This window comes from Apodemus sylvaticus, chromosome 7 (genome assembly GCF_947179515.1).
Source record: "Apodemus sylvaticus chromosome 7, mApoSyl1.1, whole genome shotgun sequence".
NCBI lineage: Eukaryota > Metazoa > Chordata > Mammalia > Rodentia > Muridae > Apodemus > Apodemus sylvaticus.
Window position 1 is genome coordinate 73719974 of NC_067478.1, and position 22140 is coordinate 73742113.

The 22140-nt window shown below is 52.1% G+C and overlaps 1 protein-coding gene across 1 annotated transcript in view; it reads right to left on the reverse strand.

Moving 5' to 3' along the window:
- The window catches only part of Tmem266 (transmembrane protein 266), a 115557-nt gene that overhangs the window by 29399 nt on the left and 64018 nt on the right, over positions 1-22140 (reverse strand). The window contains exons 4-5 of the mRNA XM_052188293.1: positions 12971-13125; positions 10277-10350 (exon numbers count right to left, since the gene is read on the reverse strand). Of these exons, the coding sequence (XP_052044253.1) occupies positions 10277-10350; positions 12971-13125 (229 nt within the window). The remainder of the gene's footprint in view (positions 1-10276; positions 10351-12970; positions 13126-22140) is intronic.

Here is a 22140-nt window from a genome sequence, read left to right on the forward strand (position 1 = left end):
ATGTGTGAACATGTGTTAATGCGTGTGTGTGTGTGAATTGTGTGTGAATTGTGTGTGAATGTTAATGTGTGTGTGAATGTTAATGTGTGAGTGTATGTGAGTGTGTGAATGTGTGTGTGCTCATCCTATCAGTTCTGTGCTAGAGAACTCTAATACAGCGAGGAACCCTGCAGAAGGGGAAACAGTCTTCAGCTTTCTTAAAGGAGCATTCCAGGGCTGGAGAGGACTCAGTGAGGAAGAGCACACGCTGCTCTTGCAGAGGAGGAGTTAGGCCCTCAGCACCCATGCTGGTCAGCTCATACCCTGTCAAGTCTAGCTCCGGGAGCTTGGATGCCCTCTTCTGGCTTCCCTGAGCACTGCACTAAGGTGCATAAACCCAAACTCCAAGACAGACAGACACACACACACACACACACATAAAATTAAAATAAAAAGACTTTGAAGTGCTAGTTAGTGGTGGCACACACCTTTAATTCCAGCACTTGGGAGTCAGAGACAGGTGGATCTCTGCGAGTCTAAGGCCAGCCTGGAGCGAGTTCCAGGACAGCCAAGCGACACACAGAGAAACTCATCTCCAACCTCCCTCTCCCAAAAAAAGGTCTGTGAAGTTACAAGTGTCCTTTGAGAAGGACCACAAGGACACAGCACTGTTTGCAGCTTATTCCTTCCAAATCCCCAGGGATCTGGCTGGTGACCGTCTCTTCCCTGGGTCCAGAGGGCACAGCCCCACCTAGACACTGTAACTGATACCTGCGGGGGCCCTGAGCTCACAGGCAAGACTTCGGTGTGTGCCCTCAAGCTGTCTCACTCTGGCATTAGATTCCCAGCGATTTTAAGGTGACTTGTCCAAGGCGACAGGGGAAAGCAAAGGCCAGCAGCTATGTGACTGTGTGTGTGCCAACAAAGTGACCAGCACTGATGGGGCACTCAGTACACGGGGCACTATCCCAGACCCTGCTGACCAGAGAATGAACAAGGCTTAGTTCCAGAGCTTTCTCCTGGCACAGAAACATTTTCAAGTCTAAAAATTAAAATAATCTCTTCGGGAACGACATCTGTTCATTGGGCCACTGGCCTCCTGCCCCTCCTTCCCAGGCAAAAGCCATCTCTAGTGAGCCTGCTACAGTTTGTCTTCAGCCTGATGCTGCAGTTAAATCCCCAACCTGTCCCCAGAGTCACCAATGAGCCCCCGATGCCAACGCCCTTGGCTCACGTGGACAAGCAGTTCCTGTTGCTAGCCTCTGCCCTGCTGGAAGAGCCCTGTTTCCAGGACAACCCCCTTCCTCCTCCTCCTCCCCTGCCCCTCCCCCACTCTGGACTTTGGTCTCTCTGCTACATTTGTAGGTTTCTGTCTCCCAGGGCTGTCCCCCCTTCTCATTCCCTGGCTTTATCACCTCCAGTTCTCCGAAGCCCCACTTCTATATCTTCAGTCTAGATGTCTTCCTGATTATCAGTCCAGGGACATCAGTGTCCTCTCACTGACTAAGCCAGCCCCTCAGATCTCTGCACCTCCTCTCCCCACACCGTCCTCCTCCGCCCACTCCCTGGATCCCTTAACTCTCCATTCTGTCACCTTTCTGGTGACTTAGCCAATCGCCTCAGTCAATCGTCCTCCTGACTGCTCTTCAAATTCCTGTCCCCAAAGCTTCGCTGGGACCCTCTGCCCGGAGCCCCGTGACTCTCCCTTGCTACAAGGCATGGATCTTGCCAGGCCTGCACGCTGTCCCTCACCAGCTTCCGACAATTGCGATCTAACTAAAATCCCTGACTTAAACGTGTCATCTCATATCACGCAGGCTAACAAGTCACCTGTGGAAATCTGGTCTTTGGGAGTGGAATAAATGGAGCAGCAGGACTCACCTGGCTCTCGTGAGCCCGACAGTCATTCATAAATCACGGGAATTTCAGATAAGCAAGTTTCATAGTGAATTCATAAAACATTTCTCAACTCAGAACCTATTTTCTATTTTAGTGCCCTTGGTCTTGATTACTTTACAACGTATCCCTGTATTTTATTGTGAAATGCCTTAGTATACTAAAAACACTCAAAGGAAACAGCAGCGAATTCAGCAGACCAAAAAATGGCGTGGCTTTGGCACTGGTTCATGGTTGACTGTCATGACACGAGTTACTGGCTGCTACTGGACAGATACCAACACTGCACTCTTCTCAGAGAGTCACCAAAACTGGAGTTTTCCTTTTGAAATAAAGATGATAATAAGGACAGGGGAGAGCCCAGTAAACTGCCTGCCGCTCGATTGTGAGATCCCAAGTTCAGTTCTCAGGAGTCAGGCATGGCGTTTGTAATCTCAGAGCTGGGGAGGTGCGGACAAGCAAACCCTGGGTTCACTGGACAGCCGGCCCAACTGCTAAGCCCCTGGTCACGGAGAGACGTGCTTCAAAAAAAAACAAAAAAAAAAAACAAAAAAAAAAACCAAGGTGAGCCAGGGGGTGGTGGCGCACGCCTGTAATCCCAGCACTTGGGAGGCAGAGGCAGGCGGATTTCTAAATTCAAGGCCAGCCTGGTCTACAGAGTGAGTTCCAGGACAGCCAGGACTACACAGAGAAACCCTGTCTCAGAAAAAAACAAAACACAAACAAACAAACAAACAAAAAAACCAAGGTGGACTGCTTATAAAGAACAACTGCCCCAAGGTTGTCCTCTGGCACCTCTGTGTGCAGATAAATGTGTACATACACATATATGCACCTGCACATGCATGTGTGTATATGTATATACATGTATCCATAGGCAAAAAGACATTTCTCAAAGAATCCAAAGATTTCTAAGATGTCAGTCAAATAGGATAAGTGTGTTGATACACATTAGTGAAGTAAGTACCTAAGGCCAGGCCAACATGCTTTGTGCTAACCAGGCCATTTCTCCTCGGGTTTTATACTTTATTCTTAGAATACACTGAGACGTGTTTGAACTTACTTAATGCACCTAAAAATTTCCTGGCAAGACAATGGAGTCAAAGCAGCCTTTGTCTCTCTGGGAATCATCCCATAGCAGTAAAGAAAAATAACAGGAATGTCGACTCTCTCAGTTACAGCTACGAGATCCCTCTTCCCCTGAATTTGTGAGGACTGAACAGATGCAGAAATAGTGATTTGTCAGTGTGACAGCGGCAAAACCCAGCTCAGAGACAGAGGAAAGCCAATACCAGCTAGCTGCAGGATGGGACAGTATGGGGCAGGGGCGGGGGCAGGGTCTGGGTCTGGACTCTTGTTTTCTAGTTCACAAAGATCAGTTGTTTAGCAGGTCCCTCACGTGAACCACGTGAAGAAAGGGGTTCATGTCTCCAGCTGGAACCCATGCTGAGGCAGGAGAGAGGCCCCGGGGAATGGATGGAGTAAACAGCGCTCATCTGAGGCTGGTGAGACAAGAGGAGGGGATTGTTTTCTTATTTTGGCATGTTAAAATTTTTAACTGATACGCCGGTAAAATCATTCTTATAAACATTAAGTCAATTACTTTCTATATCAGACCATTCAGATGGAGTCTCAGGGACTCCCTGGGTATATACAAAGAACAAGCCGTTATCAAGGCTGTGGGAAGCCGTCCCGAGCAATTCGGACTTATGCTTACTCATGGCCCTAAGGTGGTGGCTGCTAAAATATAAGAACAATTAATTAGAGCCTTCCCCATGAGCTATCAGTGCGAGAAGATTCCCGAGAATACCACAAGATGTTCCTGCCCTAACCGCGGAATGTTCCTGGTGTCCCCACCTGGATGACCTCCTCGCTTCCTGCTTCCATCGCTAGGGGTGTCTCTGCCCTTCCCTCCTTTGTCTGGTGTGAAGGTCAATTCCTTCTCTGTAAGCCTTAAAACCCACTTACCTCCCCGACATTAAATGAAGCCTTGACATAACCCAGACTGACTTGTCTTTCTTATCGTGCTTGGCTTCCCTTTTCTCTCTCCCCCCATTTTTTACCCTCAGGTAGTGCCTCTTCAGGACCCTGGAATAACTGGACCTGCTGGACGGGTCACAAGGCTGTCTGTCCTGTGGCCTCCTAGCCAACATAACCCTTTTGGCCAAATGTCAAATCCCGCTTGTTTCTAGGGCCAGGTCAGCAAGGATGTTTTCCCAGGAGAAGACTGTGTAGTTAGAACACTGGGTTTGTTTCTGGCCACAGAGATGGGGTTGGGAGACATCCCTTGTCGTGTGGCACAGTACAGGCCCTTCCATTGCTATAACTCCTGGCCCAGAAACCTGGTGAGTTGGCCATCTCCATGACTGCAGAGTTCTGTTGACGGTGAGTTACACTGTGAACAGCAATCAGCACTGTCCGGCTGACATAGAACAATCATCTTCACATTTAACTGGCCAGCCAGCTCCTAAAGGCCACTGTCAAAGTCACGGCAAAGAAAAAAATGGAAATGAGATTTTTCAAAAGTAATTCCTCAGATACATATAACTAGTTCATTCCTTCAGTGGTTGGGGTCACATGCCCAGCCCCATGCCAGGAGATGGGGGTGGGGAGGGGCAGGGACAGAATAAGGCTTCCATCCATTTCTGTGCCCAAGAGGAGAAATAATCAAGTGCAGGGCGTAGCATGAAGTAGCAGGCAGGACGGAACTTTCTAGAAATGTCTACCATGGAGGCAAGCTCTTGAAAGCCTGTGCTCAGAACCTACGGGCTGCTCACAGCATCACCACGCTGTTCCTGGCTGAGCCTTTCTGGGGTTGGAGGTACTGTCTACTCTGCACGGGCAGGAGGGCACGAATGGATGGACTCAGGCTCTCATGGCTACAGGGGCAGGTCTGGAACCTGATTCTCCCACATCAGTGTGAAACATGGAGAGAGTGAGAGAGGAAAGTCTCTACCCTACAGCCTAAGCACTGGCCTCACCTCAGGTGGGGTCAGGGGGGCAGCCCACATCTGGGCCAATTTCCTTATGTTGATGCTCATGCAACAATGCCCAGAGAGAGGCAGTGACTTGTCTCCGATCACACAGTGTCTTCACTGCTGAACTTTCTCTCAGATAGACACTGAGAGCAGACACTCCCTTCATCTTCTGGAGCAAGGAGGACAGACACCCCACACACTCTCCCATCTCCTATCTGGTGACTGAGGTTCCCGGGGCCCTCCTGAGACAAGGCACGGGCAGAAGAGGGATTCCTCGAGAACCCAGATGCTAGGAGGCTGATGCTATACAAAGGGAAGTGTGTGGCTCAGGTTGGTTTAGTGAGGACCTTCACATGACAAATGGCCAGATCTGGGTTCCCTCCTGAGACAGGCCTTCCCCGGGGACATCTCTGGGAAGCTGCTTCAGCTGACATCAGAAGACACCTGGCTGGGGCTGGTGAAATGGTTCAGCAGCTAAAGGTTTTCCACACGCCAGACAACCTGAGTTCGAGCCCCAAGAGCCATGTGGTGGAGAGAAAGGACTCAGAGGCAGACACCCTCTCCCTTCTTCCCTTAAAAAATGTAAATTGTAGAAGAGACGCTTGGTTCAGCTGGTGGCTGGTGTATTATACCCATAGGAGAGAATATTATTCAGACAGAAAAAGAAACGGAGTCCTGGCTCACGCTGCAGCATGGACCAATCCTGAAAACATGCTTAGTGACAGAAGCCTGAAAACATGCTTACGGACAGAAGCCAGCCAGACACAAACGACCACCTAGTACATGATCTTGATTACAGGAAACAGGGATACTTCCATTCCTAGAGACATAGGGTGGGTCTGGGTTGGCCAGAGCTATCTATAAAGGAGACATGGGAATGAGTGTTGATGGATGGGGGGTCTCATCTGGGGGTAAAACTGCTTTGGACCCAGCTGGAAGTACCAGTCACATATTGTGTATGTACCAAATGCCACAGACATGTATGCCTGAAAGTTATGAGAATTCACACCGAGAGCTGGGTCAGCCAGTAAATGCTTGCTATGTAAACACGGGAGCCTGAGTTCACATCCCCACCACCCAAGTAAAAGCCTGGCATGGTATTGTTCTCATAGGACCAGGGAGACCCAAACCAGAGGTTTGGTCCTGGGGTTTACTAGTCAGCCTAGACTAGCTGAGTCGGTGGGCTTCAGGTTCAGTGTCTGAAGAGAGAGGAAGGAGGCAGCAGCTACAGCTGCCACCGCACGGACATCACCTTGAGGCCCCATCTACAGGTCTGCTGTGGTCTCTTCTCCCTGGAAAGGATTGCAGGAGGCCATGAGAGTTTCTGGCCACAAAGAGGAACAATGGGCTCTCTGCTTCCAAGTGGCTAGCTGGGCCTGGTCTTAGCCAAGGGCAGGCCATGCTTAGGAAACCCCATTGCACAATTCTCAGTTTGATTCCAAAGACTCTGCTTATTCTTGCTGTCCAAGGTCCTGTGGGAACACGATGACCCTGTATGACCAAGCACCACAGGGCCCAGCTGCATGAGCACATTTCCCCCCATCCCCCTGCTGGGACTTCACCCTAGTCTGCCTAAGGGCACCCAATCCTGCTTATTTTAGAAGGCCCCAAACTCACTGTTCAGACGCGTGGCTTTTATGAGCAGATGTCCTTGAACTGAGCCCAAGCCAGACTGTCAGCCTTTGTCCTATCTGTACCCCAAAGCCTGCCCAGGACAAAGTGGCCCATCTTCCCGGAACAGCCTCAGAACTCTAGGATGGTGAAGATGGGACCGTGGGCTGCTCACCCACCTAGGGCCTGTGTCCGACTTCCCCTGTGGACTCTGGACAGTTTCCTCCACCTCTCTAGGTCTCAGCTCCCCAACCTGTAATATGGCCCATTGTCCTTCCCTAAGGCTCAGTTGAAACTAGGCATGGAGCAATGCTCAGAAATCAGCAAAGGACCCTGGGGTGGCAGCAGCCCTCGATGGCTCCCCTGTGTGGAACTAGCCCAAGCTAGCCAGAGAAGGTCCCGTGACCTCTCAGCAGCATCCCTGGGTATGTACCAGAGAAAGAAGGGGCCAGCTCTAAGAGGGGACATTTGCACTTCTCTCAGATGAGAAGAGAGCGCCTCTCAGGCCTGGTTTGTGCTCACAGGCCTTGCATGGTCAGACCTTTGTTCTCAGTGTCTGGCCTTGGTCCTGGTCTTTCACCCAGACTCCTGATTCCTTCTTGACCTGCCAATGCCAGGCCCCTAGAGGGCAGTCATAAGAGACAGAAGCCCAGAGAGCTTTGACCATAACTGTGATAACCTTGGGATGCCCTTCTCACTCATTCATGTATGTATATGTGTATGTATAAATGAATGTGTGCATTATGTATGTATGTATGTATACATGTGTGTGCATACATGCATGTATGTATGCATGTGTGTATATGTATGCATGTGTGTATATGTATGTATGTATGTATGTATGTATGTATGTATGTATGTATGTATTTTGAGACAAGATCTCATGGATCCCTGGCTGTTCCTTGAGCTTTCTATGTAGCAGAAGATTACTTTTAGCTTCTGTTCATTTTCCCTCCACCTCCTGAGTGCTGAGATTGTGAACATCGACTCCCATACCTGGCTTATGGAGTGTGGAATTTGATCCCAGGGCTCTGTGCATGCAGGGTGAGCACTACACCAGCTAAGCTACTTCCTGGCCCTATGTGGTATTTTATGAGCATCCCTAGCACCTTGGCAGGCTAGCGTGCAGGCCTAACATGCTGCTGAGAGATGCTGGGCTCTCTGGCTTTTCGTTAGAGGTACCCTAGTCACTGTGAAGGCACAAAAGGCTTATAGTCACCAATGCTGTGCTAAGAAGACCTCTGAGAGCTGGCTGGCAGCAAGGTTTTGACTCTTGGCTTTCTGGTGCTCTGTGAGACTACAGAAGGCCACTCACTCTTGGTAGCCAGGATGCCCCGACAGGCGATCACTGTACACAGCTCCTCTTTCACGCCAGGCAGACGGCACGTGGGGGGGGGGGCGTTTACTGCTGCTTTGATAGCCTAGCTCCATCCCATCCTCCCACCTATGACAAGGTCCAAGGCAAGGGGCTAGCCTTCAGCATCCCCACAGGCTCTGCAGAGACGGCTGAGTCTGCGGGAAGCCCCAGTCCCTTTCCCACTTTGCGGGGGTTGGCTGCCTGGTCTCTACGACTGTTATTTCTGCACACAGGAGCTAGTCTGTTTCAGGTGGTTTGTCTCTGGTACTGACAGGAAGGGGATGCCAAATTAACACTGGGCCATAAATTCTGCAAAAGCCAATAAAACCAAAGCAGGGAAGAGCCGAGGCAACTGATTAAACATTTTTGTTGGCAGTCACAGGCATGGGCACATTTTCCAAAGTTTGCATCAAGGAGACAGCTGGCCCTGGCCCAGGGATTTGCAGGAGGGAATCCCAGCGAGCAGAAATGAGGGGCCAGGCAGGGATAGACCCTATGGAAATCCCAAGCTACAGCTGGGATTCAAGGTACCGGTCGGCCTCTCCAGGTGTCTGAGCACCGGCGATGGCCTCAGGAAGCTGGTGAGAAAAGCTCCTGGGAATGCAGAGTTGGGACTGGTAGGCGCTGTCTCAGCTGTAGCCATGCTCACTGGCCAAGGCCTGGGAAGACAGTGTTCTGTGTTTGCTACGCTGGCTACCCAGTTCAGCCCCTGCAGACTCAGCGTTCTGAAGTAGAAGGCCTAGACCTCTTCTGATTTTTAAGGAGAGAGAGACAGCAGAGCAATTGGCTAGGCCAGAAAAAGCCCTGGGATTCTGGCTTCCTGGGTTCTTTGACCACAACGGACAATCGCTCACTCTACAGCCTCACCCATGTTCATCTTCTTCTCTGGCCCACCATCTTCCTCTGAGATTGTGCTGTACTCTCTGCTTCAGTGCACTAGCAGCTGTGTGTGTGCACCCGTGTCTGTGTATGTGCACCCATGCCTGTGTGTGCACCCACGCCTGTGTGTGTGCACCCACACCTGTGTGTGTGCACCCATGCCTGTGTGTGCACCTGTGTCTGTGTGTATGCACCTGTGCCTGTGTGTGCAACCATGCCTGTGTGTGCACCCATGCCCAGTGTGTACACCCGTGTCTGTGTGTATGCACCTGTGCCTGTGTGTGCAACCATGCCTGTGTGTGCACCCATGCCTGTGTGTGCACCTGTGTCTCTGTGTGTGCACCTGTGCCTGTGTGTGCAACCATAGCTGTGTGTGCACCCGTGTCTGTGTGTGCACCTGAGCCTGTGCGTGCAACCATGCCTGTCTGTGCACCCATGCCTGTGTGTGCACCCGTGTCTGTGTGTGCACTTGTGCCTGTGTGTGTGCACCCATGCCTGTGTGTGTGTGTGCACCCATGTCTGTGTGTATGTGCACCTGTGCCTGTGTGTTCCCAGAAGGCTCCATATCTTATTTGTGTCTTTCATTGAAGACCCTACTGGGGCTCTCTGTGCGCAGATGTGTACCTGTGACAGAAGGAGGGGATACCTGGGTGGAGTGAACAAGGGGACGAGCTACCTGGTCAGTCTTTGGCTCTATTTGAAAGAACTAGTTCCAGATGAAACTCTCTGCCCTTCACAGCCCACAGCATGAAGCCATTCCCATCCTTCTGGGAGGCCCTGTCTTAAGCAGCTACAAACCAGTGTCCCACAAACATGGATCACAGTATCACTGCCAGCATAGGAACTGCTCAAAAGAGGTGTCAATTGCTCCCCTTGTAAAAACTGAGGGATGCCCTGGTGGCAAGGTTTGTCAAATGACCCAGTGGCCACCTGGGTCTGTTCTAAACAGACCACAGACCTCGGTTAGCACACTAAACCGAGGGGCTAGGAGATACCACTTAGCTTTCCAGATCTGAACTTTAGCCACCAACACCTGTAAGACTAGGAAGCATCTGCCTGAGGCACTGCTTCAGAAACACAGCTCTCTGCTGTCCGTCTGCCAGCCTGGAACTCCATCTTCCACAGGACCTGGATAAGTCCACTGCCCAGAGATAAGGCTATATTCTATGCCTTGGCCTGAGGCAAGCAAATCCTAATTGCTTCTGCATCTGGTTTTCCTGGGCCTAGCCCCCTGAATGCACGTCACTGGTGACACCAACAACTTCCAGTCTTTACCTATATCATGGGCAATCTTTCCTTCACAGATTCATCACCCGGACTTCAGCTGACTGCCCTGTATATATTCTGGATTCAAAGCAGCGATTGCCTGCTTAGAGGCAAATGTCTACTGCTGGGTTGGCCACTATCCTGCATGTATGTGTCTGTGGACATTCCTTATGCCATATCCTATGGTGAAACTCAGCCTCAGGGATAGCAGCAGGCCTGACGCTAGGAGATGTGTAGTGAAATGAAGCCCAGGTTCTCTGGGAGTAAGTCACCCTCAAGAGGAGATTTCAGGGCCCGAATCTTTACCTACCTCTGAGAAGAACACAGAGAGAATGACCAGACTGATCCAGTGAATGACACCAGCAAACTGGAAAGCACTGGAAACTGCAATGAACACAGCGAGGGCCAGGTTTAGGAGCGAGGAATTGAACTCACCAGTCTAAGGGGCTGTGCTGCATGAACATAGACTTCTGTGGGCCCCTGGGGACCCATGGGTGCTTATGGAAATCTGTCAGAAACTGGGTCAGAGAGTAAGGGCACCTGTACCCAGTGCTTGTGTGGAGGCGGATGCTCTTCTCTCTGGCAGTCACCACCGCCACCTCCTTAAAGGCCATCTCCAGATTCCTCCTGCCCGCTGCTGTCATCCTTTGTGTCCTAGCCAGACCCAGGGAAGGAGGGGTCATGACCACAGCAAAGTTGTGGACTGGAGTGGGTAGCTTCGAGATACACAGCACACTGTCCCCACAGCTCTGTGTGGGGATCCAGGCAAGCCTCTACCTTTCCATTTGGAAAGATGGCTGGTGCTACACCTGGCGGGAGGAGCAGATGGGCGCCAGCAGCAGGGCCTGTGGGTTGGGGTGGACAAGGGTAAAGCTGGTGCTGCCAGCTCCTTCCTCTTCAGTGCACCAGGCATCCTCAGATAGCCCTTCTAAAGGACAGGGCACTGCCAACAGCCTCCAAACCCCAGTGGGTCACAGTTTATGTGCCAGTGAGGCTGACAGCAAGGTGCTGGGGTCCAGGCAAAGGTGGGGGTGACCTCGGTAGAAAGAGAGCAGAACAGTCTCCAGAAGACATTCTCCGGATGGATCAGGGGGACTTTAGGGGGAGGAGGCAGGGGTGCTGTGGCAAGCGGGCCACACTGACTCCCTAGAGTTTCTTGTTTCTAGTGGTTCAAGTTCTCCTGGGTTCAAAGAAAGATGTCTTCATTGGATAGAAGATTCTGTGATTCTAGAATCTGTGGACCCTGGGAGTGGATACAAATGAGGTCTTCAAGCAAATCCAAGAGGAAGAAGGCTACAATAGCTGCTTCCAGGGTGGAGACGCTCGGGCCCCTGGCTCGGGACCAGTGTGACCCTGGAAAGACGAGCCCTGGAGACACCGTGTGTTCCTCCACATTCTGAGCCACATGGATACCACTGAGAACCAAGAGGCTGAGGCCTGTGTGGCTCTGGAAAGACCTCAGATGATTCTGGATGCATAAAATCTCTCCCCATTATTTCTCAAATGAATTCCTGTGCCTTTTTTATGGTTTGCTTTAGAAGAGCCATAAATCTCAGGTTGTGCATTTTATGGAATTTAAGATGCCTTTTATGAGCTGCCATTGGATCTCCCACCAAAATCAATCTCCTGGAGACTTAATCTTAAGCAAAATTCCAGTGTCGGCTGGTTTCTCAGGTCTACCCGATGCCTCGTCACAACCTGAGAAGCCTGGGGTCCCAGTACAATCCGCCATAGAGAAAGAAGGACTCCATTACGGTCAGGTCTCATAAAACACAGACAGTCTGGTTGCGTGGAGAGAAAGTCTACAGCATGGTTTAATTGAAGACAGGTTGAGTGTAAAACCAGTACTGGGCATTTAATGCTGGAAGATACTTTAACTGGAACCAAGGGGCCAGCGGCTACATAAAAGTCAACTAGGCTTATCAGACAAAAGCAATCTTGTGGCCTTCCAGAGAGCAGACAAGGCTGGTGTGTCTTGGAGGAAGCTGTGACAACCCCTGAGCATAGGAGATCCAGTAAAGGACTTGGGGCATTTGAGAAGACAGAGGACAAAATGGGTTTAGGGATGGCTGAACCTTGTCCGGAATTCTGTCAACAGTGGGAAATGAAAGCTCTCTGAATCAGTAATTCCACCTTGAAAGTATTCGTACTTAAATGGTCCACCTCCTGGATAAGAAGGGGGGGGCTTTCCCATAAGCTAGTTGCCCGGTCATAGCCACCGCCCTGGCCCTGGTATACTGAGGGAGCCGGGTCTCCAAGGGTAGGGACAGGAAGCAGGCCTCCACTCCACAGCCACACTGCCACAGTGTGTCAGAAGAAGCTTATCCTCCCGGGGCCACAGGTGGCGCCAAACTGCCTACGTCATGAGGGTGGAAGCAATCTCAAAAGTAAGGAAAGTGACCAAACAGCTGAACAGCCTGGTCGCTTGAAGTCCCTGGTCTGTTCCTCTGACCTAGGGTCCAGATTCCCAGACTTCAAACTGTCGGCTTTGTCTGTGAAATGGGGTTCTGACCTATAGACATGGTTACTGGCAGGGTTGGGAATGTAGGTGTGGAAAAGCATCTTCCAAGTTATCAAGACACATGTAAATGACCCACCCACGTCCCAGTGAACAAACATAAGTGGCTGTTGCTTAGTTACTACAGGTGATCGACTTCCCCAAATGGAACTCTGTTTAAGCCAGAAAAAAATTTCACCCTGGAAAATTCCAAATGAGAAAAAAAAAAAAAAGACGCACGCAGGGGTCCCCAACTTTTGTTTTGTCTCATGAGTTTCTGATCGTGGAATGCTGGGGAAAGGGACAAAGTGTGTCAGTGGTGACAGAGAAGCTGCCAAATGTGTTCCCTCCCCAGCAGCAATCCCCATGTGCCATCGTGGGGCCCGCAGCCTGCCGGTGGCACAGGCTGGGGGACAATCCCAGTGTAGGTTGGGGACCCCTGAGGGATGCGGATGCACAGTGAATATTGACATATGAATTTGTATTTGTGTCTCTCTTGCTACTCACACTGGAGAAGCTTTATATCTATTAGAAGTTCCAGAGTCAGGAGGATCACCACCAATATTACACAGGCTACCAGGAAACTGTTGAGACTCGCACTGAGCAAAAATACCTGCCAGACGGCCGCTCTCTTCCCACAGCACGGCTTCAGCCAGTTAGACCTGCAGGGACAAAAGAAGAGGGGCTGAGGGGCTGAGGGGCTGGGGGGCTGGGGGACTGGGGGGCTGAGGGGCTGGGGGGCTGAGGGCCTGAGGGGCTAGGGGGCTGGGGGGCTGGGGGACAGGGGGCCTGAGGGGTTAGGGGGCTGGGGGGCTGAGGGCCTGAGGGGCTGGGGGCTGGGGGGCTGAGGGGCTGAGGGGCTGGGGGGCTGAGGGGCTGGGGGATTGAGGGCCTGGGGGGGCTGGGGGGCTGAGGGGCTGGGGGGCTGGGGGGCTGGGGGGGCTGAGGGGCTGAGGGCCTGAGGGGCTGGGGGGCTGGGGGGCTGAGGGACTGGGGGGCTGGGGGACTGAGGGCCTGAGGGGCTGGGGGGCTGGGGGGCTGAGGGGCTGAGGGGCTGGGGGGCTGAGGGGCTGGGGGATTGAGGGCCTGGGGGGCTGGGGGGCTGAGGGGCTGGGGGGCTGGGGGGCTGGGGGGGCTGAGGGGCTGAGGGCCTGAGGGGCTGGGGGGCTGGGGGGCTGAGGGACTGGGGGGCTGGGGGACTGAGGGCCTGAGGGGCTGGGGGGCTGGGGGGCTGAGGGGCTGGGGGGCTGGGGGACTGAGGGCCTGAGGGGCTGGGGGGCTGAGGGGCTGAGGGCCTGAGGGGCTGAGGGGCTGAGGGGCTGAGGGGCTGAGGGGCTGAGGGGGGTGGGGGATCCGAGGGGCTGAGGGGCTGAGGGGCTGAGGGGCTGGAAGGCTGGGGGGGCTGAGGGGAGATCCTGGCTGCAGCCTTGCCTCAAATCAAACAGCCTGGCTCCCCTGGCCTCGGGCTTCATGCTCTAAGCTAAGCAAGCACTCTACTGCTGAACTACAGCATCTGTGGGCTTCCTGAGAGAAGAGTCTTATTCCAGAGGCCACAGGGTAGAGTCATAAACAGTAAAACAGTCTCATTAAGGGACACGGCTGGGTTTGCAGGTTGACTTAGGGGACTTAGAGGAACTCTCTGGGATTCAGGCTTCTGGGCTTGAAAATGCATGTGACACTCACACCCCATAGGTGAGTCAGACTTGCCTAGAAGGTACGGGCCATGCGACAGGCTGTTGCCATGACATTCCTGTGTGCTGGCATCCGGGGAAACCTCTGTTTACACTGAGTAACTATACTGAAGCACCCAGTGGCTGGAAATAGATTGTTCTTCAGCTATAAGAGAAAGAGCTGGATTGGAACCCACTTATCAGAGCAGATTATCTGGGTACTGGTGCTACAGAGTGCTAATAGCGGTTACTTGACAAAACAATGCTATAATTGGGTAAGAATGGAAACCCGGAGTTGAGGTTAAGTGGCCGCCTGTGTGGGATCTGCTGATCCCTTATCGCAGTGCTGTGCCTCTCTGCGCTCCGCTCCACACCGGTGCCCTCTGTGTTTACCAAACTGGTTAGGCCAGGGTTGCCTTTTGTTGCATCTCATGGGACTCACGCTCAGAGCATGGGTGTCTTTTGGAAGACATTTATGGGGCGCTGAGGCACCCCCGAGGACGGACTCTTCTGAATAACGCTGAGTCTGGAGTGCTCATTGGCCCATTTCTGCCTGCCCATCTGTTTTTAGTTAGAACTATCCATCTAAAGGGGCCAAGACAAGCCAGGGAAGGCTTTACTTTGGGGTGTACCCCTTGCCCTGAGGTCACCTGCAAGGCACCAGGTCACTTTGGGATCCCATGTCCCCATTTAGAAAGTAAAGAATAGTATTTTTTAACTTGTAGAGTTGTTGAAAGCTAAATGAAAGAACATATCTAACCTGAAAGCACCTGTGACTGCAATAGCATCATGGTGATGGGAATGATGATGTTAGTGGTGGTGATGGTGATGGTGATGATGATGGTGGTGGTGATGATGATGGTGATGATGGTGATGGTGATGATGATGATGGTGATGGTGATAATGATGATGATGATATCTCATGGCTCCAAGGCTTGGCCATCACCACATCCTTCCCATTTAAAGGGAGTCAATCTGCTGCAACCTGCTGCAAGAAGGACCAGTGTCCTCCTCCTGTAGACTCGGGTGTCGGTGGGCTGGAAAAGCAGCTTTGCTTTTTAGCTATCCCTGAAAGAATGACATGGGTGCTGTCAGATGGTGACTTCTTCCTCATATTCATGCAGGAAAAGTGCAAATGCCAGAGGTTCTGCCAGCCTTGAAGAACCTGGCAGAAGATCGGGCTTGCTTAAGTCTTTCTGGATATTTTCTAACACGTGTGGGAATGATTGCTGGCCTCTGTCCTTGGCTCCGTGGTAATACAAAGACCAGATGTGCTCACCTCCAGATGTGGGAAGCAAGTCCCTGAGAGAGGAGCTTGCCCTCAGCAGGTGGCAGGGAAGCTAAGCAGGCCATTTTGGATAGGGGAAGAAAGACTGCCCTGAGTTCCTAGAAAGGCCGAAAGTGTGGGGTGAGAGCAGAGGGCACCGGCTGGGTCAGACCAGAGCATGTCTCTTCAAGAGACAAATGGAGAACAGAGACACAGAGCTCGGTGGGGGCTAAGCCACAAAGACCAACGATGGAGTGCTGGGGGCCCCTTGCTGGTGAACCAAAAAATGCACACTTCCTGTTTCCTTGTGGGCTCCCACAGGTCAACCCAAACAGAAGCCACAGAAAGCTAAGCAGAACTGCTAAATAAATTCAGATTTCAGATAAACAATGAACAATCTCCAAACACAAGTCACAGGTATGTATGTCCCAGATACTGCATAGAACGACTTCTTCTGTACCATTCTCTCTCTCTCTCTCTCTCTCTCTCTCTCTCTCTCTCTCTCTCTCTCTCATCTATCCATCCATCCATCTATCTATTTATCTATCATCTATCTATCCATACATTTATCTAACATCTATGTATCTATGTATCTATGTATCTATCTATCTATGTATCTATGTATCTATCTATCTGACTTTACAGAGCATTATATATTCTTATCTGCTAGGTCTGGCAAACTCAGCGCTGAGGGTCTCAGCGGCCCGGCGAGGGTGGCTGCGAGTCAGTCAGAGAACTGCGTGGAGGAAGAGGCTGCGTTAATATTTGAAAGAGCAACTCTCTTGGAAGCCTAAGGCTGATTTCTCAGTTGCACTCAGCGGAAAGGAAAAGCTTTCCAGCAGCTAGGAGTACTTTCTGAGCGATATGCACAGTAGCGCTTTCTGTGGCTGCATGGCCCTGAGACACACGGCAGAGAGCTGGGGAAATCCAGAAGAAAACTCACGAGGCCACCTGCAGGCCTAAGAGGCAGAGGGAAGACGGACAGGAAGCCTCTGACGTGTGTCAGATGGACAGCCTGTCCCCAGCACCAGGAGACCCCGGAAGTGTGATGCTGCCGCCGCTGTTCAGCGCTCTGTCGCCCCGCCCCGCCCTGCCCCGCCCCACCCCGCCCCACCCCCTGCTGTCTCACGGCTGGCTTCCCTGCCTCTTTTCCCAGGCGCCAGCTATTCCTGTCTCCACCCCTCTTTGGCCCTATTTGCTCCTTTCTTGTCTCGGTTTGTGCCCGGCCTTCAACCAGCCACTTCTGGAGAGTCTGTGCCATCCCCTTCCCATCCCGGATCCTTCCAAAGGCTCGCATTCTTTCCCAGGCCACTAAGGCACCTCAGCTCCAGCCCCACAATATCCGATCTTGGTGGCTGCTGACCCTGGTGCCATTTCACTGTCGCTTGAAATGAGCGCCAAGCACCTTTGGAAGCTATAAATGAAACGAGCATCCAGGAAACCTTTTGGCCCTGGGAGATATCCAGTGGGGACCAGGAGGCCTCACCCTCATGGTCAGAGGAAGCAGCTGGGCACCGGTACCCCTCCTACCTTGAACTCTGATGAGTATGAGCCTTACTGAGAGCCCGCTGCCCCTTCTGCTCCAAGCAGAGGAAAAGAAACAACGTACTCCATTTGGTTGCAGCTTGCCTGAGTGAAGTTCATACAGGCCACTTTCCACCAATTGTGAAAATACTGACTGCCTCAGACAGACACAGGCACGGCAGAGTCGCCTGCAATCTGAGACTTCCCTGAGCCAGGGAGAGGCTCCAGCAGCTGGAAGGACCAAGAAAGGAGGCAGGGGCAGATCTGGATGTCAAATGACTCTGTGCCCCCTGCATGGGCAAGGCAGGCCCTGTATCCTGAGTCAGCCAGACCCGCTACATTGCAGTGGGAAAGGAAGTCAAAGGAGTTATAACTGTTGTAAGATGATGGGGGCACTTAGGGGAAACCCAGAGCCTGCGCAGGACTCAGGATGGCGAAGCTGAGCAGACTAGTTTAAACCAAGAGTTCAGGTGTGCAGGACCATCGCCTGAGCCTCGGAGATCTCCAGCTGTGTTTGTAAGTTGGGAAAACTGTCACATCAGGGCTTCTGGACTGTTTAGAGCCCTCATCGGGGTGGGAAGGGCTCGGGCCCTCGCCTGAGTGCGCAGGGCTCCCTACCGCCTATTGTATACAACATAACTGTTAGTGAGCTATGCCCACTGTGCCAGAGAGACCTGTCTCCCTAGGCTCCTGGCTCATGCCCTCTTCATGCCTGAAGGGAATGCTGCTGCTGACCAGGCAGGTCTGTGTTTCTCCGGGATACCTATGGGCACTGCCTTTAACTTTCTCAATGACATCCCTATGACATCACCAGCGCATCTCCCATCAAACCCCGAAGCCATCGCAAAGCCAAGCCTACCTATCCCACTCTGCTCCTCTGGTAGCTGGCTGTGCCCACCCAGAGCTTGGCATTCAGTCACCAGCCGCTCTCAGCCTGGGAGGCAGTTCATGTAGGTCCCCTTGCTGCACAAGGAGGTGGTGTTTGTATCACAGATGAAGTGGACCTCTTCTCCCAGTGTCCCCACCACACAGCAGCGCCTTAAGAGACAAAGGAAGATACCCACTGTAGGCAGATATGTCCTGGCAGAGAGGCCTGGAAGTATGTGTGGTGGGGTGGTGGTGGTGGTGGTGGAGGTTGGGATCAACAGTCAGGCCAGAGATTGCTGCAAAGTCCCAAGGTTCAAGCCATACCCCAGGTCCCTTACTGAGCCCCCACTTCTGGGTTAGGCTCATGATCTCTAACTCGGCAAGGTGATTCTAAGGCATGGACCGTGGTCCTGCCTCTTAATATTTACCATGTGGGTACTGGTGGAGTTATGTGAGCTAATCCTCCCCCCCCCCCCCCCAACAGCCACTGAATTTGGGTCTGCATTTCAGTAAGAACCCAGCTCGAGGGCTGTTCTTGCCGGTGACAGCTATTACGGATGATGAACTGAGGGTGTGTTGGGGACATGTGGTGTGACAGAAGGCAGTTTGGGAGCAGGACAGAGACGGTAAGGTATCCAGCTCCACACGAAGCCCAGGAGGCTTGCCTGTGTCTATTTCTTTAACAAGAGAGACGGGGCAGGGCTGTACAACTCTAAAGGGACCTCTGGTCGGGGCTCCCCAGTGGGAATGGGGTCCAGAGGCTGAACCTGCAGGTTCCTGGCTGGCCCCAGGTTTAGAATCCCGAGCAGTGAAATGCAAGTGACTCCGACATTCCAAGGAGAGTGTGTGTTCCCTCTCCGCGGAGAGGTATTCTCCAAGAAGACGGTATTTCTGGTTTCTATAAATCGGTTGCGTGGTTAATTAAAGAACTGACTGGGCCGAAGGCGGGACACAGACTGGGAAATACTGCTTTCGGGCAGCCTCAGCCCATCAAAGCCCCGGAGTGGTGTTATTCCCGGAGTTGCCACCAGAGGGCAGCCGTGCCCCTATTTTCCAACACGTGCTACAAAAGCCAAGGGCAGCTCTGGGGAGGGCTTGGGCTGCCCAAATCACAAATACCAACAGATGGGCCTGCAGGCGGGTGGTATTCCAGTGACGTTCCGGCACCCTCCTGAGGCCTCAGAGGAGTCCGGGGGTGGAAAGCAGGTGAGTGCCGGTAGGGCTTCTGCTTTAGATTCTTAGTTGTTTTGGGTAACAGTTTGAGAGAATAAATTCTAGAATATGAAAATGAAGTTTGGCAAATCTCCAAAGGCTCTTTTATGGGAGATCAGGCCGTAGGAGTGGCCTGGAAGGCAGGCAGGCTAGATCAGGTCACTCCTAAGCTTGGCAATGAAACAGCTCCATCTTACAGGTGAAGCAGGCCGCGGGGCATGGACTCGTCAGGGCTGAGCTTGTTCGCCCCTCCTGGACCAAGCCTCTTTCTCCGCACAGTCCACAGTGCGCTCAGGCTGTGGAAGGGAGAACTCGTGCTGGGGGACAGAGGAAACTTTGTTCTCTCAGAATGAGCCTAAAGAGGTGGTGGGGCCTCTCTATCCTAAAAAGGTTCTTGACAGGCAATGGAGACGATTTCCCTAGGATGTCCAGGGAATTAACCTTGTTAGTTACAAATTTAAATTGTTATCCATTAAGTTCCCAAAGAAAAGATCTGAGAGAGGTCAGAATGAGTCTAGAAGCCAGTCTGTGGCGGGAGCTGAGATGAAGCCCCGAGCACCAGGCTCCCCCCCTCCCCCATCTCTGGCCTGCAGGAGGCTCCCCCTCAGAAGCTTTCTTGGAGCAGAGCTCTCCAATACTTGACAAAAACAATAAGCATTTGCCCCCCAAAATATACATAAACCCACAACCCTGCATATAAGGTTTCGAGAGATGCAGAGATCTTTCCCCTCTCGGAGGATCATTAAGGGAGACCCCTGCCTAGTTTCTTAAACTTGCTCTTAAGGGTCCTTGTGCTTGGTAGTAGTTCTGTTAACCCAACACGAGCTGGGGTTATCTGGGAAAACGGAACCTTGAGAAAATGCCTGCATCATCCTGGCCTGTAGGCAAGTTTGGAGGGGCATCTTCTTGATTACTATGACAATGCTAACCCTGGTCAGGTGGTTTTAAAAACCAAGCTGAGCCTTTAATCCCAGCACTTGGGAGGCAGAAGCAGGTGGATCTCTGTTAGATCAAGGCCAGCCTGGTCTGCAGAGCTAGTTCTAGGGCAGCCAGGACTACACTGAGAAACCTTGTCTCTAAAAACAAAACAAAATGAAACGAAAAACCAACAAAGCAGGCTGAGCGCCCGCGGACTGCAAGCCAGTTGGCAGCGATTCTCCATGGCTCTGTTTCAGCTCCTGGGTCCACGGCCCTTCCTTGAGTGATGGTGCATGCCTTTAATCCTAGCACTAGGGAGGCAGAGGCAGGAGGGTCTCTGTGAGTTTGAGGCCAGCCTGGTCTACTTGGCAAGTGCCAGGATAGCCAGAGCTACATATGAGACCCTGCCTTGAAATGAGCAAACAAATAAACAGATAAGCAAGGGGCGGGAGAAGACCCGTTTGTCTTTGGTGGTAATTAGTGTCTCCTAATGCCGGCCGGCACTTGTTAACTAAACCATGAGCCTTAGTTTGTTAATTTTTTTGGTTTTTGTTTTTTTGTTTTTTTTTCAAGACAGGGTTTCTCTGTGTAGCCCTGGCTGTCCTGGAACTCACTCTGTAGACCAGGCTGGCCTCGAACTCAGAAATCCGCCTGCCTCTGCCTCCCAAGTGCTGGGATTAAAGGCGTGCACCTCCACTGCCCGGCTTAGTTTGTTAATCTTAAAAATGGGATCCCTGCCTTTTCAGAGGTGCTGGGATGATCTGAAATATTAAAACCAGTATCCACAAAGCTAGCATGTGTCAGAACAACGATAGTGTCTATATATGTCTCAGCAGGTGGGGGCTCTGGCAGGTGGGAATACATTGTGTTCCATATCTAGGCACGGTGCAGAGTGTTGTGCACCTGAGAGAAGGGGAACCTTCCTCTCCACAGCGCCTGGACCTTGTACATAACTCTGACTGACAATGGCTCCCAGCCCTACACATCTTTAGAGACGGTGCAGGGGAGGGAGATGAGCTCAGCATAACCTTTCCAAAGAGACACGATCCTGCCCTGTGAGAATTGTCCATCCAGTGCCCACAGGGACACCCTTTAACCGAATGTTGGAGATGGTCGGTGGGGTGTCCTCTCCTTCCTGGGGTGAGCCAGACATCAGGGAGAACAGTCAGACTTCAGCTTTCATCTCGTTTACTAGATTCCCAGAGGCAACCCAGGACAGCACACACAGTCCCAGAACACAAGCGCACGCTTCAGAAAGCCAACCCCCAGGCGGAATGGGAGAGGCTTCTCCCCCAGCCCCCTGAGGGAGTGGATCCAGGTCCATTTCTAGGTGGGCAGCCTCAGGTCTGCAGTTAGTGCTGAAGGTTCGCACCACTGCCCTGGGAGAAGGCAGGGGGTCGTGTGCAGCTGGGACCACCAGAGGCTAACGCGTGTTTGTTCCCAAATCTTACATCTCTTGAGTCTGCAGAAATATCAACTCTGAGAGAGGGCTCGTGGTGTGGTGGCAAGGGTGTGGAGTGGGGAGGCAGGAGGTGCCCTCTGCTTGGTGGGCTGCTAAACCCCTCTGACCTCCGCCCCCTCTTAGGGGACTAAGGACATTGCCCACATATCTCTGAACAGCTAATGGGCAGGAAGGATGTGGTCCCGACTCTTGGCAAGGGCCTTTGGGTTGACTGAAGGGAAAACTCGGAGAGACCCTCAATTCGGTGACCTGGCTGCAAATCTAAGGACTTCCTTTATGCTAGGCTTTGCAGCTAGGGCAACAGGATGAGATCAGCTCCCTGACACAGTGGGAAGAAGCTGTAAATTCTGGATACTGGATGCTTCCACAGGTGACTGGGGCTCTCCTGTTGGACACCATAAACCTGAGGTTCCTCGCTCCAGGCTGAGCTCCCGTGCTCAGTCCCACCCTTGACCACCAGAGGCACTCTTCCGCCATCTAGTGGTCTCCCAGGGCTGTACACCACGTATGTTGTGAGTAGGTAGGGACTATTTTAATAATGTATCTGTGAGTTGATTGCTTAGTCAATTAAAAATGAGAGGCTTCGGAATAATAGAAAATTAACATTGCTTGCAATCAATTTCATATCTAAAATTTGTACCCAAAGCTCTATTTGATAGTTTGAGCCTAGAGAATCCTTGTGGAAGCTGGGGTGTTCGGGGCAAACCGTGAAGTGGGGGGCACCTGGCGCCCCAGAGGAAGGCTAGTATTTTACTGT